At 41.8% G+C, this 16626-nt stretch overlaps 1 protein-coding gene across 1 annotated transcript; it reads right to left on the bottom strand.

Moving 5' to 3' along the window:
- Positions 1-132: 132 nt before the first annotated feature.
- GALNT8 (polypeptide N-acetylgalactosaminyltransferase 8) lies at positions 133-13510 on the bottom strand (the record flags this gene model as incomplete). Its single annotated transcript, XM_009577068.1, has 7 exons — positions 133-318; positions 3724-3838; positions 6522-6719; positions 8681-8864; positions 10047-10213; positions 12953-13241; positions 13439-13510. Coding segments are annotated over 7 exons (1211 nt in total), but the record flags the coding sequence as incomplete, so codon positions are not given.
- Between the last annotated feature and the right edge of the window lie 3116 nt (positions 13511-16626).

Genomic DNA, 16626 nt, shown 5'->3' with positions numbered 1-16626 from the left:
TTTTTTTTTTTTTTTTTTTCCCCACAGTGACTGTTATAACCACACTATGCCTCTTTTTGTGTGACCACATGCTCTTATTTGACCACTTTCAGACTTTGGATTCCAATTTGAAACACAGAGAAACACTGCAACCTCAATTGGAAGATTCCATGCAAAGTAGACCATGTACTTGTAGTCATCCATCCACACTTCGGCTACCCGCAAGGCGTTGCGTTTCATTGCAATGCTCAAGTCTGGCAAGTAAGGCTTGTGAGCTCTTTCCAAATGAGCGATTCTTGAACAGGGCAGCACTTCTACTTTACCTCCACACTGCCAGGCCTAGGTCAAGAAGAAAGAATTTGAGGTAAAGTTGCCTATTTATTCAACGAAGCTGGTGAAGGGCCTGGAGCACAAGTCTTATGAGGAGCGGCTGAGGGAACTGGGGCTGTTTAGCCTGGAGAAGAGGAGGCTGAGGGGAGACCTCATCGCGCTCTACAACTACCTGAAAGGAGGTTGTAGCGAGGTGGGGGTTGGTCTCTTCTGCCAAGTAACAAGCGATAGGACGAGAGGAAATGGCCTCAAGTTGCGCCAGGGGAGGTTTAGACTGGACATTAGGAAAAACTTCTTCACTGAAAGAGTGGTCAGGCCTTGGAACAGGCTGCCCAGGGAAGTGGTTGAGTCACCATCCCTGGAAGTATTTAAAAGACGTGTAGATGAGGCGCTTAGGGGCATGGTTTAGTGGGCATGGTGGTGTTGGGTTAACGGTTGGACTTGATGATCTTAGAGGTCTTTTCCAACCTTAATGATTCTATGATTCTATGATTCTAAACTCTTTGCACTTTTTGTTAAAGTGCTCCCATTTCTGCTCCCCCCACTCCTTCACCAGAGGAACTGGCAGGCCCTCAACATTCAAAGCTCTATTTCCTGGCTTGAGTGAATGAAAAGAATTTTTCAATACCTTTCATTTCTGCTGTGTGCAGCTCTATCACAGGTCCAGGAGAGGAAAGGCATGTTCTTTCTTCTTTTTCTTTGCCATCACCATTAACAAAACTACTCACCAGTTTCCTGTGACAAGGCACTCAGACCAATTGGCATAGATACGCTAAGGCAAACTGGTACATACCTCCAACTGATCTCACTAGGAGCTAGACTGCTAAATACTGTGGTGGTTATGGGCCTGAATCCTTCAGAAGCAGTGACATTGCCCAGGACATGCCAAGAGCAAAACTGGTCCTGCAAAATCTTACACACCAGGGAGAATTCAAGAGAAAGAAAAAATCAAGTGGATTCCTGGAAAATATCTACATGGAATTCAAAGAGATACCTAGGCAGGCCACAACCAATGCTTCAAAAGTACCGAAGGTCCAGAACAATCACACCCGAACTGACTATACATGAACCAGTGTAAGTATGGAAGCTCTTCAAAAGGCAAGCAGCTATGCAGAACTGAACTCAAGCTGGCAAGTCCACATGGTGCTGCACAATGCAGATTTATTGTACTAGTTTAGGGACCACCACATAATGCTCCACTGTGTGCTATAGACTTCTTTCACATCTTCGCATTAAATTTTCCAGGGCTGGCAGCTGGCTAAAGAAAAACATAAGAGGCTGCCTGCTTGCTAACCAAGCACATTTGACACAAGAAACTCTCAAAATGGAAATAAACAGAGACCTTTAATACTATTTTTACAGTCAATTTTCAGAGCAGCTTTGTGTTTCAATTGAACTGATTCTCCATTGTTTTCACCTCCAGCATTTGTGTAAATGACTACAGACATATATTGCCTCCACTGTGAATGGTGCAGGGCAATAAAGAATAAAGTGTAAATGTATTTTCAAGCAACAGAACTGAAATATTAATTCACAATCTGCCTCACATGTCATGAGGTGATGACATGTGACATTTCAATCTTACAGAATCTGAAGCATGGGGTCTTTGACCACGTCCACCACGAGTACTGGAGAAACGTGTCAACATCTCCAATATAGTATCAACCCAAGTTAGTACATCCATGTGACTCAGAGTGGTGCCTCACACACGGGGGCTTTGTTTAACATGTTCGGAAGACTGTTGCTATATTTCCTCTGGATCGCCTCTTCTACAAATCAAAAAACCTCATTTAGGCCTATCTCTGCTATAATGTCACATATTGCAGGAACTCTATTTGTTCTCTTTCCTTTCCTTCAGAGTCTTCAATTGCTCCACATTTTTCCTGATGTGGAAATCTTTCCTGATGTGGAAAGTTTCCAGAGTTTTTGAGTTTCCGGAACTCAAAACACAACTCCAGAAGAGAACTTAGCAGTAGAAGAGAAGGATCATCAATCCCATCCTTTCCCATCCAGCTGCATGGCCATGTTGACCCATACAAAGCCTGTTACTCCCAGTCCTTTTCTAGCTGGATGTTCCCCAACGTGCACCTCTGTAGCTGTTTATTTCTCATGTTTCTCCTAATTACTGCTGTTTTTCTTCTTTGCTCAAAGCATGCTACCCTGTTATAGAAAAAAACCCTAGATTCGTTTGACATTATTTGTTCAGACAAATGTATATTGTCTGTATTATCTTTTATGTGTTTACTAATAGATACCAGAACAAAAAAGAGAAAGCTGTAAGAACATGAGAAAATGCCCATACTGGACCAACGGTCCATCTAGCCTAATTTTCTGTATCTTGCAGTGACTGCAAACTTATTCCTGGGGAAGGTTAAGAACAAGACAAGTACATATGTTACCTCTCACAGCCCCCAGTTACTTTCAGGTCAGGGGACTTTCTGCATATTCCTGTGATTCACTTTTGTTTACTAACTCTGAGTAGGTTTTTCTTCTATAACTGTTCAGTTCCCCCACAAATGGCTGCAAGTTTTTAAAACCCACAATACTCTTTGGAAGGAGCTCTGCTCCTGGTCTGTTGGTCTGGTCTGCTACTGGAAGAATCATCCTCATGTTCATTTTGAAACGCATTACTAACTTCTTTCAAAGCCCCCTAGTTTTCATATTTACAGAGAAAGAGAATAATCAAACCCTTTTTTCCTAGACATTTAAATCTTGCTAACAGGTTTATAATTCTCAGGTTCTACGATCCTTTCTCTTCTTTATAGAGATAAGCTCTGTATTCACTTTTTTTCTTCTCAGGTCTTCTAGAATATCTCCAACCACTATTGCTTTTAAGAAATACTCATCAATAGAATTTTTAGTGCTCTCACATGTTCCCTAATAACTGAAGACACTCCAGATAAAACTATTCTGGGAAAAAAAAAGCCTCCATTCCTGATTTGAAGACATTCAAAGTTGAAGAACATATTACTTTCTAGGGCAGACAGACTTCTTTCTGGGTTTGTTTTGGGTTTTTTTGTTTGGTTTTTTTTTTGGTTGGTTGGTTGGTTTTTTTCTTCCTAATACATAACTTCATTTAACTTGATCTTATCTTATCCTTTTGCTGAGCCAAGAGACATCATATACCTTAAATTTCTGCAAAGTACCACATCTTGCGAAATTCAGTATTCCCTCACTGACCTAGGTTTTTGTGTCAGGAGTCAAAATCCTTAAGAAGTGTCAACAAAAGCCTGTTGATGAGCCTTAAACACTTTTGGAAATCTATCACTTCTCTTTGCTACCCAATATAAAACAGAATTGTTCTGAAATATTAACCCATGCTTTGGACAACAACCAGCAGCCTGAGTGCTTTCAAAAAAAAATCACATACTAATTTTCACTGTCTTTCAGAAAAAGATGAAAAAATAGGCTTACCCTCAGGCCAAGTTCCACATTTTCTCCTCCATATATGTGCATTCCACTGTCCAGTATACCAATCTCACCCAGAAATTTCCTATCTGCAGCAAGAATCCCCATTATAGACGGGCTCCTGGAGAACCAAACAAGTAAAATTAGAAAGAAGTAACAATGATGGAAATAAAGTCAAGTCAATTAGCCACCAATCACATCTTGAACTTCCAGAAGGATTCCAGTTGTATCCAAGAGAGAGTTACAGATTTAATTCAGAACAACATGTGGATCAACATTAAAGAATCCAGAAGACAGCAAATAAACTTGATCAATGGTCTAAAAAGCATAATCTAGTATTTTTTAAAGAACTAGATCTATTTTGAGGGGATATGTAACAACAATTTTCACATATTTTCACAAGAAAGAAATCAGATTACAGCGCAGCAAGGAGGAATTAGGTTGGACATTATGAAATTTTACCTAATATTAAGGAAACTTAAACACTAAAGCCCATTGCCAAGGGGGATTGTGGAATCACTGTTAATTGACGTTTTGAAAGAGAGATGAGACAATTGTCTGGCAGGACCAATTTCACTGTAGATTAATCCATCCTAGAGGTGGGGGAAAGGGGACTGAAAGGGGATTTGGTGCTCTTTTGATATTCTCATTCTCTATGATCAAACCCGCTCCTATTTTCTCTGGTCTAAGAATTGTGGACAGCCCCCATGAAACATTCTTTAACTACATTTGGCTTGCTTTCATTCCATTCTCCTGCCTGAACCATTAATGCTCACTGTATAATGTTTTTAACACATACAAGTGCCAATTTCACCCATAGTTCTTTATCTAGGTATCTGTGCAGCCTTATCTCCAATGCTTGGCTATCAGGCGTAGTAGTATACGAATGAAGAAATCTGCCATCTCATCTGACAAACACAGTACATTATTTTCAAATGTTTCCATGGTGCCTTTCCTCCTCAGGATCTATGTAGTAAATTTTAAAGCCCTTTATCTAAATAAGTGTGGTGGATTAACCTTGGCTGACTGCCACCAGGTGCCGCTCTCTCCTTCCCCCTTCTCATCAAGGCAAGGGAAGATAAAAAGATGCCGGAGCAGGGCATGGGGATGGAAAATGGGGGTTCTAGTTAGTTCATAACACTTCATCTCTGCCACTACTTCCTCCTCACACTTTTCCCCTGCTCCAGTGTGGGGTCCTCCCATGGGATACAGTCCTTCATGAGCTGCTCCAACATGGGTCCTTCCCATGGGCTGCAGTTCTTCAAGGACTGCTCCAGAATGGGTCCTTTTCCACAAGGTACAGGAAGAAGACTGCTCCAGCATGGGTTCCACAGAGGCTGCAGTTCTTGCCAGCATGCCAACATGGTCCTGCCTGGGCATTTCTCCATGAGCTGCAGCTCCTGCCAGGAGCCTGCTCCAGCGTGGGGTCTCCACAGATTGTATCTTCTTTCAGGGCATATCCACCTGCTCTCGTGTACAGTTCCTTCAGGAGATATCCACCTGCTCCGGTGTGGGGTCCTCCATGGGCTGCAGTGTGGATATCTGCTCCAGCTTGGTCCTGGATGCCATGTGGATATCTCACCAGCGTGGTCCTCCACACACTGCAGGGGGGGCAACCTGCTTCACCATGGTCTTCTCCACAGGCTGCAGGGGAATCTCTGCTCTGGTGCCTGGAACACATCCTCCCCCTCCTTCTTCACTGACCTCAGTGTCTGCAGGCCTGTTTCTCTCATATTTCTTCCTCACTCTTCACTCACAGCTGCTGCGCAGTATTTCTTACCCTATCTTAAATGTGTTACTGCAGAGGCACCACCAGCATTGCTGATTGGCTTAGCTTTGGCGAGCACCATATCCATTTGGGAGCCAGCTGCAACTGGCTGTGTCCAACATGGGGGCAGCCCCTCACCTCTTCTCACAGAAGCCACCCCTGCAGCCTCCCCCACTACCAAAACCTTGCCACAAACCCAATGAAAAGGATAGGACTAGAAAAATCCGATGACTATATCTTACCTCTTGCTAGTTTTTTTATTATTGTTTGCTAGACGGTTAATGATTGTAAGGGACAGTCAACAACAACTGACGTCCTTGTAGAACAAGGAAACAAATGGGTTTATATATTCATCACGAGATGGCTGCTGATATCATAGTACCAGCAACCATCCTGTGTTGAATAAATAAACTAATCCGAGCCGTTAAGGGAGGTATAAGGAACAGAAGCAAATATATTGGATCCTAAACCTAGGAGTAAGGGATTACTTTAGGTATAACAGCTGTGTGTATTGTGTTCATGTCTTTTTCTTGCTTTTGTGTGATACACAAGTGATAAGGGTTGAAAAAGGCTGCCCAAGATCACTATAATCATATGTCACTCCAACATCTCCAAAGAAAGAACTTGAATCCATGTGAGTCCTCACAGCTCAGACATGCAATTGTCCAGCAAAGTTGTGAGATTCACTCCATATTGTTGGGCAAGCATGGAGAGGGGCCACAGTTCATCTTGTACAGTCAATAAATATTGCTACCACACTTCTAGCTAAGGAACATAAGACAGAAAAATCAATGACTCAAGGATTGCCTGAAAATCTGACAGCAGGATCATCACAGGGCAGATTCTGCAATACAACCCTGCAACTGGTGTACTGAGATTTTCAGGGCTACTAAAGAACACACGCTTCCAAACCATCTAGATATAATGTGCTTCGTAGGTATCTATCCCACCACCTACAAAACATCTTCTTCCCTCTGCTAGCTGTATGTTGGATATCATGTATCTTGGCTCACTCTCAAATGCTATTCATACTTACCGGACTGGAGCTGTTTCATCTTTCAGAGCATACCATTCAGCTGGTAAAGATTCGTAAAGGCACCAGAGTGCCCAGTCAAATCCATCTGCAGCCACTGAATACTGAAGAAGCTCAAAGTCATCAAAATGAATATTGTCAAATACTGGTGATATTATAACAGTGCGATCTTCTTTTAGTCGAGACAAAATAGGTTCAGCCCTACCAAAATTAACAAGCAGAGTCTATTCAGCTTGAAAAAGTGGAAATCTAATGAACAGTACTAAACTTTACCACCTGCTTCTAAAACTGAGTTAACTACTTTACTGAAGTCATTGACTTTGGCCTCTACGAAAAGTTATATGCCATTCTTGGAGCGCTAGTAACCCAAATTGCTAATGCCATGGCTCAATTCTCCCTTCCATTAGGCTGCTTCTGCATTTTGACTGTGACTAATCAAACTGACCATAAGTTCCATGCTTAACTTCCTGGGTTTATTGCCACCTGGGTCTGCTTCCTACAGGCTCTAGAGAGTCTTCGCTATCTGCATGAAGAGACAAGAAGGGAAAAGGAAAGAAAGGAGACCCTGAGGGGTGCTGTAAGCCTGGAGGTCGATCATTCACCGTCTTTCCCCTGTGCCTTGATGGCACGGCTGCTGTATGAGAAGGGTGTGACCGATCAAGAAGAGGTGTGACGATGGAAAAAGGCTCAGAGAAGACAGGCAAGGATGATGTGCTCCTAAAGCTCAGAGAAGAATGTAGGGAGTGACCACAGCTATCATAAAGGAAGCTGAACTTATCCCAACACCAAGGGCACCAGAAAGTGGCCTTTGTTGCAGATAAACAGCAGTATCGGTTGAATGGGTCAACTGGTTATGCACATGGCCTTCCTAAAATAATCAATAGAAAGTATTATCTTCCTGAGCCAGCCAGACCAACATGGGGGAAGTGTATATGTGGCTCAGCCCAACATAAAGTATAAAAATTGAACACCCAGAAAAATGAACTTCGAAGAGAGCAATGCACTTGAGTTGGCTTCAACTCATATATTCCTTCCCAGCAACTAGGGATGCCCAGCATCTTGATGGTGAGCATATAGAGAGTGGTAATGTGAATCCCATTTGTATTGTGATTCAACTGTATATTGCAATTGCTGTATTGTGCTTGTGTTGTGATTTCAGTATATTGCTGTATCACTTTTTGAAACCAAAATCCCATGTATCTTCAAATAAATATAGTATTAAAACATTAAAATCTCCTCATGTGGAATATCTAAAAGAACCTGTTCAGAGAGCATTAGACTCTGACAGAGGGAGTGTTTTTCCCAGACCCCAATTGTTGTTAGGCCTAAAAGAACTAACCTTATCTCTCCCTACATACTTTTGACAGCCCAACCCCAATGAGTCCTGAAAGCCATGACTAAAGGACTTCAGCATTACCTTTAAGACTGTAACAGCTAGAGAGTGTCAGTGTGTTATCAAGAGAGAAAGAGAGATCTGGACCACATAGAGCCATTTTGGCTTGAGAAGGGCTGGGAGAAGAACCTTGCTCCCAGAAAGTGAGACAACGTGGACAATAGTCAGCCAGTGAATTCAACATCCCAGAAGGGAGAGAATGTAAGGAGATTTCACACAAAACAGTACCATAGACATCACTACCTAACAGAATGTAAATATCCATCATCAGCCACTTGTTTTGTCTCTCGTTGCAAAAAGAGTCCTACAGAACTACAATGCACTATTAAACTAACAGGCAACAGCAAATGTCATTAGCCAAAGTTGGAATGAGAATCAAACCAATTTAAAGTCATTGGGTATTATGGCTGTCTAGGATACTTATAAAGGGCCAAAGTTGCTGGCAGTGCAACTAAATAACCTGCATCATTCTTATGTTATTTCACTGCATTAAGTCTTTTTTTCCTGGAAATGTAATAAATATACAGAGAAGGTAGGCATTTCTCTCGTCACTAAACAGCTTACTCTGTTACCTGTCTGCTTTGCTATTTATTTCAATAAATTGTATCCCTTTTCCTCTCAGAAATAAATGACTTGGTGGCTGTTAATTAACCTGTGGCAGGCCAGAAAGGAGACCCATATATGGGATGCCTGTCCCAGCTACATAGTTATACTCCTTGTCCACCTCTCTCTCCCCACTTCAGAAACCCCCCAGTCTTCATAGTCTTACCACGCCACGTTCACTTCAATATGGGCATCCAAAATTGCAACAACATCTGCAGTTGATGCCTCCCAGCCAGAAATCCTGGCTTGTGTTAGGCCTTGTCTTTTCTGATGTCTGATGATCTTCAGCAGTCCAGGATGCTCTGCATTGTAATTTTTGATGTGTGTTTCCAAAGGTCCTTTCAGATCATCTAAAACCAGCCCCCACATTTTAATAATTTAAAAAAAAAAAAAAGTTAATTAATATTAAGAAATGGAAAAGATTATGTAAATAATGGCTTTCTAGCTTCTCCGAGTTCCAGACAGAAAACTGATTTGTTCTTTGCAATAGAACAGGTAGAATTATTCAGGTACTCATGAATTCAAGAGGCTTATTTTTAAAACCAGCTTCCATTCCAGGAGTTCAATTAAGTACCTGAATTTCATTTACTTTTAGTGCTATTATATGGCTTCTAAATTGTACACAAACACATCAGTATATAGAAACTTTAGATGTGTGCCTTAACAGCAACCAATTAGCTGACTTAGTGCAGTAATTTCTGTGTGTAATTTCTACCATGTGGAAAGGAAAAGCGAAAATAAACAAGCCCTGAAAATGTTAAATGCTCGTATAAAAGCTATAGGCATGCCAACTCCCTCACTAAAGGAAAAAAAATAGTGTCCGAGAAAAGAAATAGAAAGTTGGGACCTTTTAGCATCATTTTGGAAATTCACTTAAACTCTTGCTCCACCCAAACTGACATGTTTTTCTAGCAGCCACAAAGCCTTAGAAAAATCAGAAACCAAACGCATCTCATCAGGCAAGGAGAAGAAAAAGATCACCCTTAAGATCAGGGGCATGACTGTTTCTTACAGATGACTTTACAATGCTTTGTTCAGCTCCATTTTAAGAGCAACAAGGCACCCACTGCTTCCTCTAGGAGTATTTTCCACAACCCAAGACACCACTGTTCAAGAAGTTATTTCAGATACCTACAGAGATAGTTTTCTTAGCATGCTTTTACCTTGGTACTGCGCCTGATGAGCCAGTGATAATAAATACTCTCCCACTTCAATTTTTAACCTTTTCAAATACTTGCAGAGCATCATCCTGTTCCTTATTAGCTGCCTTTTTTCAGGCTATTATTTTTCCTGTACTCAATTTACTTCTTAATTTTGAGCGGTAACCTTTTCAAATACTTGCAGAGCATCATCCTGTTCCTTATTAGCTGCCTTTTTTCAGGCTATTAAGGTGTTTGGGGTTTTTTCCTGTACTCAATTTACTTCTTAATTTTGAGCGGTCTACTCTGTGTGCACCCAAAAAGCCACCAACAGTCATTTAACACAACAGCGGCATAAATTAGCACGACTCCTGCATTCCCTGGGTCACTTACCATTTGAACTGTAATCATCTACCAGGATGATTTCTTTCAATAAATGAGAAGGTGTTCGGTTAATTATACTAGTAATTGCACGTAAGATGATTGAAAGTGCTTCATTCATAAATATAAGTACAACACTGAGTGTTGGAAGGTCTTTTGGATATGTTTTCATTTTACAGCTGTAACAGAAGAACAACAACTTTAGCACAATTTCTAAAGAAAGTCAGAGAGCAAGGCAGCTGCAAGAAGGCAGAATTCAGATGTTGGGCTTAGAACATATAGTGAAAATCAGCATTAAGAGCGAAAAAAAAGGAATTCCCAAATCCAAATTTCATTATTCATTTGAGTTGCATTATGTATGTATATAAACCATTTGGGTAAAGTTAAGATTTCTCTTAAGACAATAAGAAAGAACAATTACTGTTTTTCAATCCAAAATGCTTATAAAATATTGAAACTAAAGAATACAGTTGACTCAGACAGGGATGATCAGCTTGCAAGGGAGTGGACATGTGAGTGAAATTTGGCTTTTTGCATTTACAGAAGGACAATAGCCAAACCTGACAACAGACAAAAGCAAATTAGACAATAATCCCTTTGTATGTGCAATAGAGAAGAACAAGGTAGGTCTAGCTATACTTAACTGACATGGAAGAAGGATTCCCTTGGACAAGGGATCTCTTTAAAAATTCTTGAAAGAGCTTCAAAAATCCTTCTTACAGAGTAAACCAGGCCTTGTGGAACTCCATGGTACCCCAGAATAAGTTGTTTCCAGTACTGAAACAAACTTGTTTTGTGCTAGCTTGAATACTTCCGGACTTCCTGCTTACTGTCAAAAGATTTTTTAATTTTTTTTTTTTAAGTATATATTTCAGATATTTGTCAGCTCTGCTAATTAACATCCTGGCCACCGGGCAGATGGCGAGGACTGGGTGATCTTCATAGTACTAAGCACTAACTCCCTCTAGAGCAGACAAGAAAGCATAGCTGGATTCTCAGGCTGATCATTCCCTCCCTTTAGAAACACGCTCATGAAAGCAATACTCAGACTGCATAAGCTGTGTGGCCACATAATGCAACTCTCTGAGACCCAGGCTCGTGCTCCAAGTAGACCTCTACAGTGGCAATTGTGCACGAATGGATTGTATTTTTGTTGGAATTTCTCCATTAGCTTTATTATCCATTAGCACAAGAGCCTGAGTGGATATCTGCAAAAGGTGATCTCTGCAAATACGTCTTCACAGTGAAGCAGAAGAGCACCAGGCACTGCAGCCATTCTTTGTGACCACACAGACTAATCGTGCACTTGCTCTGGCCACCTCTGTAGTGGCAGCTGCAGACAGTTCTCCCCAAAATGATTCCCCAGCAGAGTGGGGATCGTTCAGCTCAGGGCTGCCCCAGGAGGATCTGTGGCTGGCTCACCACCTTGTGCCCTCACACAACTCCACACCCTCTGCCTGAGCACCCCAAGACACGCTGCACAGAAAGCCCCCTGAAACTCACTCTGGAAGCTACTACACAGCCCTCACACTACTTCAGACACTAGGAACTGAGAAACGCATGCAAACCGTCATTATGTGCCAGAGTCAAGGCTTGATCCAAGACGCAGAGGACACCCACAGACAAGGGCAACATATTACTGTCTGCCCTAGATGGAACCAGCTCCATCCAAGCAGTACGATGAGGACCCAGTTGCGTAACCTGCTCTTTGTATCTTCCAGAGGGCTGCCAGTAAAAAACCTCCCCTTTTCCCAAGTATGACATTGTTAATTCATGCCCAGTTCGCAATCCACTCTGCCCCCCACATCCGTTTCTGGTACAAGCGACCATAGCTACAAAGGTGTAGGCTTGCAGTATATCACCTGTGACCTTCTTCCACGTTTACACCAGTTAATTCCTGTAAAGCTTACTATTATCTTTCGCAATAAATTGTGTAACTTATCTTACTATGCAGAAAAAAATGTGTTGGCTTTTTTAACAGATACTTGTTCCTAATAAGGATTTTAATGGTTACTTACGTCAGCTCCCATAGTACCACTGGTCTGCTTAAAAAATATTATTTATTGGCTTCAAGAACCAACTAATTCCTGGAAAAATCCCTTAAGCTTTCTCTTATGAAGTACTTTTTGATATCTTGAGAGGGAAACAGAGAGAGAACGTAAGGCTATGAAGAAACTCACAAGGTCACCAGTCCATTATGGCTATGTCTACAATACTAAAGATAAGAATGCCAGGGATTCAGCTCAAGTGCTGAATCTTCCCTCACCCTTCATGGGACTCACTGGCCAATAATTAGTTCCAGCCACCTGTTTGATTTCTAATCATCTTTTAATAAGCAGTATAGGTATTCCCCACTTACGGTCTGCAACATAGCTAAGAAAAACAAGCGTTTTGTTAAAAAGGACAGAATTTTACAATGTAGATTACTTCTTCACTGATTATATTTTGGGGGTTTTCCAAAGGTGGGTGGGAGAGGGCAGTTAAAAAACACCACTTTGGATATCTCAGCATATAAGAGGCTTACATAAGACAATGTAAGAGAGAAGAGAAAGCATGCTTCAGATGTCCTGGGCTCTGGGGCTTAAATAGAATGTAAACAGACCAGAAGGTCTCATATCTTCTGAATACTATGGTTAATTTTTCCCCTTTTTACTGACAGTTAGAAGTCCTGTATTAATTGTAATGTTAACATGATATTCTTTTTCCTAAGTGTCTTCTCTACACTGTGACTTCTTTTCACAGTCTTTGGAGTATTACAAGTCTGAGCAAGATCTGGAAGAAAATTATAGGAAAAAAAACCCTAAACAAACAGAGCACAAATTGAGATCTGTTAGTAGATTATTTTAACTTAGTACTTTGGATCCCTTTCCCTTTAATTTCATGTCTCATTGTGAACGTAGAGAGGCCTTATACTGCACCTGGGAGATCTGGTGTCTCTGATAGGTCGATCCAGAGGTAGACGATCACTGAGATAAACATTATACCCATAACTTAAGAACAGATTCTGTGCAATAGTTTGCTCCTCTTCCCTTAAATCTGCACCCCACCGTTTGAACAAAATTGAGTCCGGGTACAGCAAACGGTGTACAATTTTCTTTTCCTCCTTCGCATTATCAGCTTTGCATACTTCAGTCTTGGAGTTATCTTGCAGCTTCAGATCATGCTCTATTTGTTTTATATTTTCACGGAATGCCTCCACTGATTTTGCTGATTGAAAATAAAAAGGATTGATTATAACAGCAATAAAGAACACTCTCCATCATCATAACTGAGCCAAATTCTCCTTATAACACTGCAGGTCAAGAGATCCGTGAAGTTACAGCTAAACCGGTATTCACATGAGAGTAGCATCAGACCCTCCTTTCTACATGAGAAGAGTTTTTAAACATCACATTTCACAATACCCTGTGTCAGATTCTGCTCGCAATTGCACGAGCGCAGAGCAAGGGACGCTGCGCTGGCATCAGTGGGGAAATCTGGGAGTAGAGGCAACACACAAATTGTTAAATTGGGCCCAAATAATTTCCATGATGTTATGCTTGACTTACATTAATGTATTAAGAATCCATAACATGATTCCCATCTAAGTCAGGTTATTGATACCATATTAATCTTGAAGGTAAATACAGTAAATGAGCCCTTTGCCCTCCCCTTTAATAAGCTTACTGGAATCTTTTGACTTCCGCTTAGAAAAATTTGGAGTCCAAAGGAACTAAAGAGGTGGTTTCTTCAGCTCTTAGTCAGATTGCTCTGTTGTGCCCACTTCCCAACAGTTCAACCTACAACAGATACCTGAAAACAAGTCAAAATTCACAAACATTCCTGTAAGAAAGAAAAGGCCCTTTTTAAATTAATATTGCTCATATACAAGCACATCTGCTGGGATGTTGTTGGCCTTTCACTATCGTGGGATGAGAGAGAAGCAGTTCTGCCAGCAGATTTCAGTTAATGCTGCTTGGAAACACAGTCAAATCGAACAGGTGATGCAGAGTTCATCAGTCTTTTCCCCACAGTAACTCTGTTGTGTCTATGCTCAAGGTACACAAAGGAAAAAGAATGAGTGATTCACAGTTCCCCTTATTGCTCACCTACACGGCAGAGGCTGAGGAAATGGGGCATTTCCAGATTCTCTCAAAAATAGCTTTTTATGGCAAACAAAATAGTGACAGGAATAATAGCTGCCTGAGATGAGTATGCTGGTACAACCACCACCTTAAAATTGCTTAACACTTCTAAAAGAGGTCAGGGCCAGGAACTGTCTAATATGCAAAAAAACACCATGATGACTGTGAAAGACTTTATTGTTTTGTGTGTAAGTAGAGAAGCTATCAAATCTTTTTCAAGATTACAAGGGAAAAAAAAAAAAAAACAACCCAACACAATCAAAAGTGTCAGGGGAAACTCAAACAAACATTATTGCTGCTATCTATTATTCTATCCTTCAGAAAATCTAGGTAGTAATCCTCAAAAAGTTAAGCAGTATGGCATTTTACTTACAGAGGTTATGAATGTTCCAGTCCAAATGGTCCAGTCTCTGAAGGATGTTATTTTCTTGGTTCAGAGATCGAGGATTAATGTCCAAGGAATGAAGTCTTCCCTTTCTTTGATCATGCAGTAAGTGCAGCAGATAACACACAAAAGCTGTGTTTATGATTAACAGTGCAACTTTATGCGGTCTCTTCCAGGGTGCCATTGTAAGCTTAAAGAAACTCAGTGTTCTGCTGCTGGTTGGAGTTTGTCTGTGGTTCTGGGTCTGCACTGAGTCTTCTTTCCAAATGCACGGTTTCAAATTGCCTTTACTTGACTGAGAGCTGACTGTTCAGATGAAGAAATTAACAGAATCTAATGAGTCATAGAACTGATGATGATAAGGTCTAGCTTACAGGTGTTTTCACTTGCATGCTTACATGTATCTATACAAGTTATCAATGTCAGAGTAAGCATGCAGCTCTCACTGGCTTGTGTGATGAGTCATGTGAACCGAGTGAGCGCCGGGGGTGATGCTGTAGGAAGTGCAGGGCTGTTGGGTAAGATGTCAGAAAGCCTGTCATACAACAAAGCACATGTACACATGAAGACATTTGGAATAAACCGCAAGCCAATTCTGTGTTTCCTGTTCATTAGCAGCTGGGGAATTGTGAATCTAATTAAATAAAAATGTGAAAATACATTAAAATGGATTTTGCACCAGTTTTTTGAGCTGGCTGGAAGCAATTGTGACTGGTACAGGGCACTTTACAGCCCTCTCCCACACAGGCCATTCCTGCAGCTCACCGCTACTAAAACCCTGCCAGTTATGCCTCGTACACGTATGTGAATTCGAAGTAGCACTCCCAACAATAACTAGCATGTGGAGCTTTCCTTTCCCTAAAAATACCAAGCTGCTTCATGCTTCCCAGCATTGCTGTCCCAGTGTGGGTCACCTGCTGGCCACAGTCGTGGCATGTGTCGCCCATGGGCCACAGTCCCTTCAGAAGTGTCTCCTTCCAAGAGTGCGTCTGCAGGCCCCTCAGCAGTCCTCTCTGGGTGTCTCCTGCCTTAAGGGCTGACGCTCTTTCTTCTGTATATCAGTTCATGGCCTCTTCCACCACAGGGCAGCCCTGCAGCCCCTGCTACAGAAACCCTGACAGTTATGCCAGGTAGATATTGCTGTAAACATTACTTCAAATTCACATCACTAGTGTATAATCGGTTTTTTTTTTTCCCTTCTGTAAAAAACATCAAACTTTAGACCAATTCATGTGAAAAGTGAAGAACCAAGACTACTGAAGAACAAATCAGTCATGTATGCCAAGATCCCTCTACTATGTTAAATGCTGATGCAAAAAAAAAAAAAAGGACGGGGGGGGAGGGATAAAAAAAAGACCGAGATCCTGCCTCAAGCAATAAAGGGCAGGATAGATGGATCTATGGATCTCCTTGCTATTCACCTGCATTTCTTTGCCCTCGCAGGTATTCCCAAGACCTGGGTATTGCAAATGCTCCTACGCAGTGTGACTATTCACCTGGCAAGCCCACCTGTACAGAATCACAGAGTGGTTGAGGTTGGAAGGGACCTCTGGAGGTCATCTGGTCCAACCCCTCTGCCCAGGCAGGGCCACCTAGAGCTGGTTGCCCAGGACCGTGTCCAGTCGGCTTTTGACTATTGCCAAGGATGGAGACTACACCACCTCTCTGGGCAACCTGGGCCAGTGAACAGTCACCCTCACAGTAAGTGTTTCCTGAAGTTCAGAGGCTGTCCGAGTTGCGGGTGGGTTACTTCCTAGGCGTATGGGACAAACTGTGTGATACTAGGAAGAGCATTTGGGGATTGTACAAGACTTATGGGATTCTTAGGAAAGGAACGAAAGGCAAGCAAAAAGAAGGGAACAAGGTGGTTTGGGGAGGAACAAACGTGGAAGAATGATTGGCTGGTCAGTATGCTTGTCTGGCCGTGCCCTGCACCTGATCTGTCCTGTCTTCTTACTAAACTCCATTTCTAAGCATATTGCTGGGTGAGGGACACTCTGTTCTGTATGCATTTGTGTGCCTGGAGGTCTAAGCGCCAGCAACTGGAGTTGACAGGTCAGAGGGACCATGTGCCTGTGGTGCC

Source organism: Fulmarus glacialis, unplaced genomic scaffold (genome assembly GCF_000690835.1).
Source record: "Fulmarus glacialis isolate BGI_N327 unplaced genomic scaffold, ASM69083v1 scaffold14124, whole genome shotgun sequence".
In the NCBI taxonomy this organism is placed as follows: Eukaryota; Metazoa; Chordata; class Aves; order Procellariiformes; family Procellariidae; genus Fulmarus; species Fulmarus glacialis.
The sequence above is the reverse complement of the archived record's forward strand: the minus strand, read 5'-3'. Positions and strand labels throughout refer to the sequence as shown.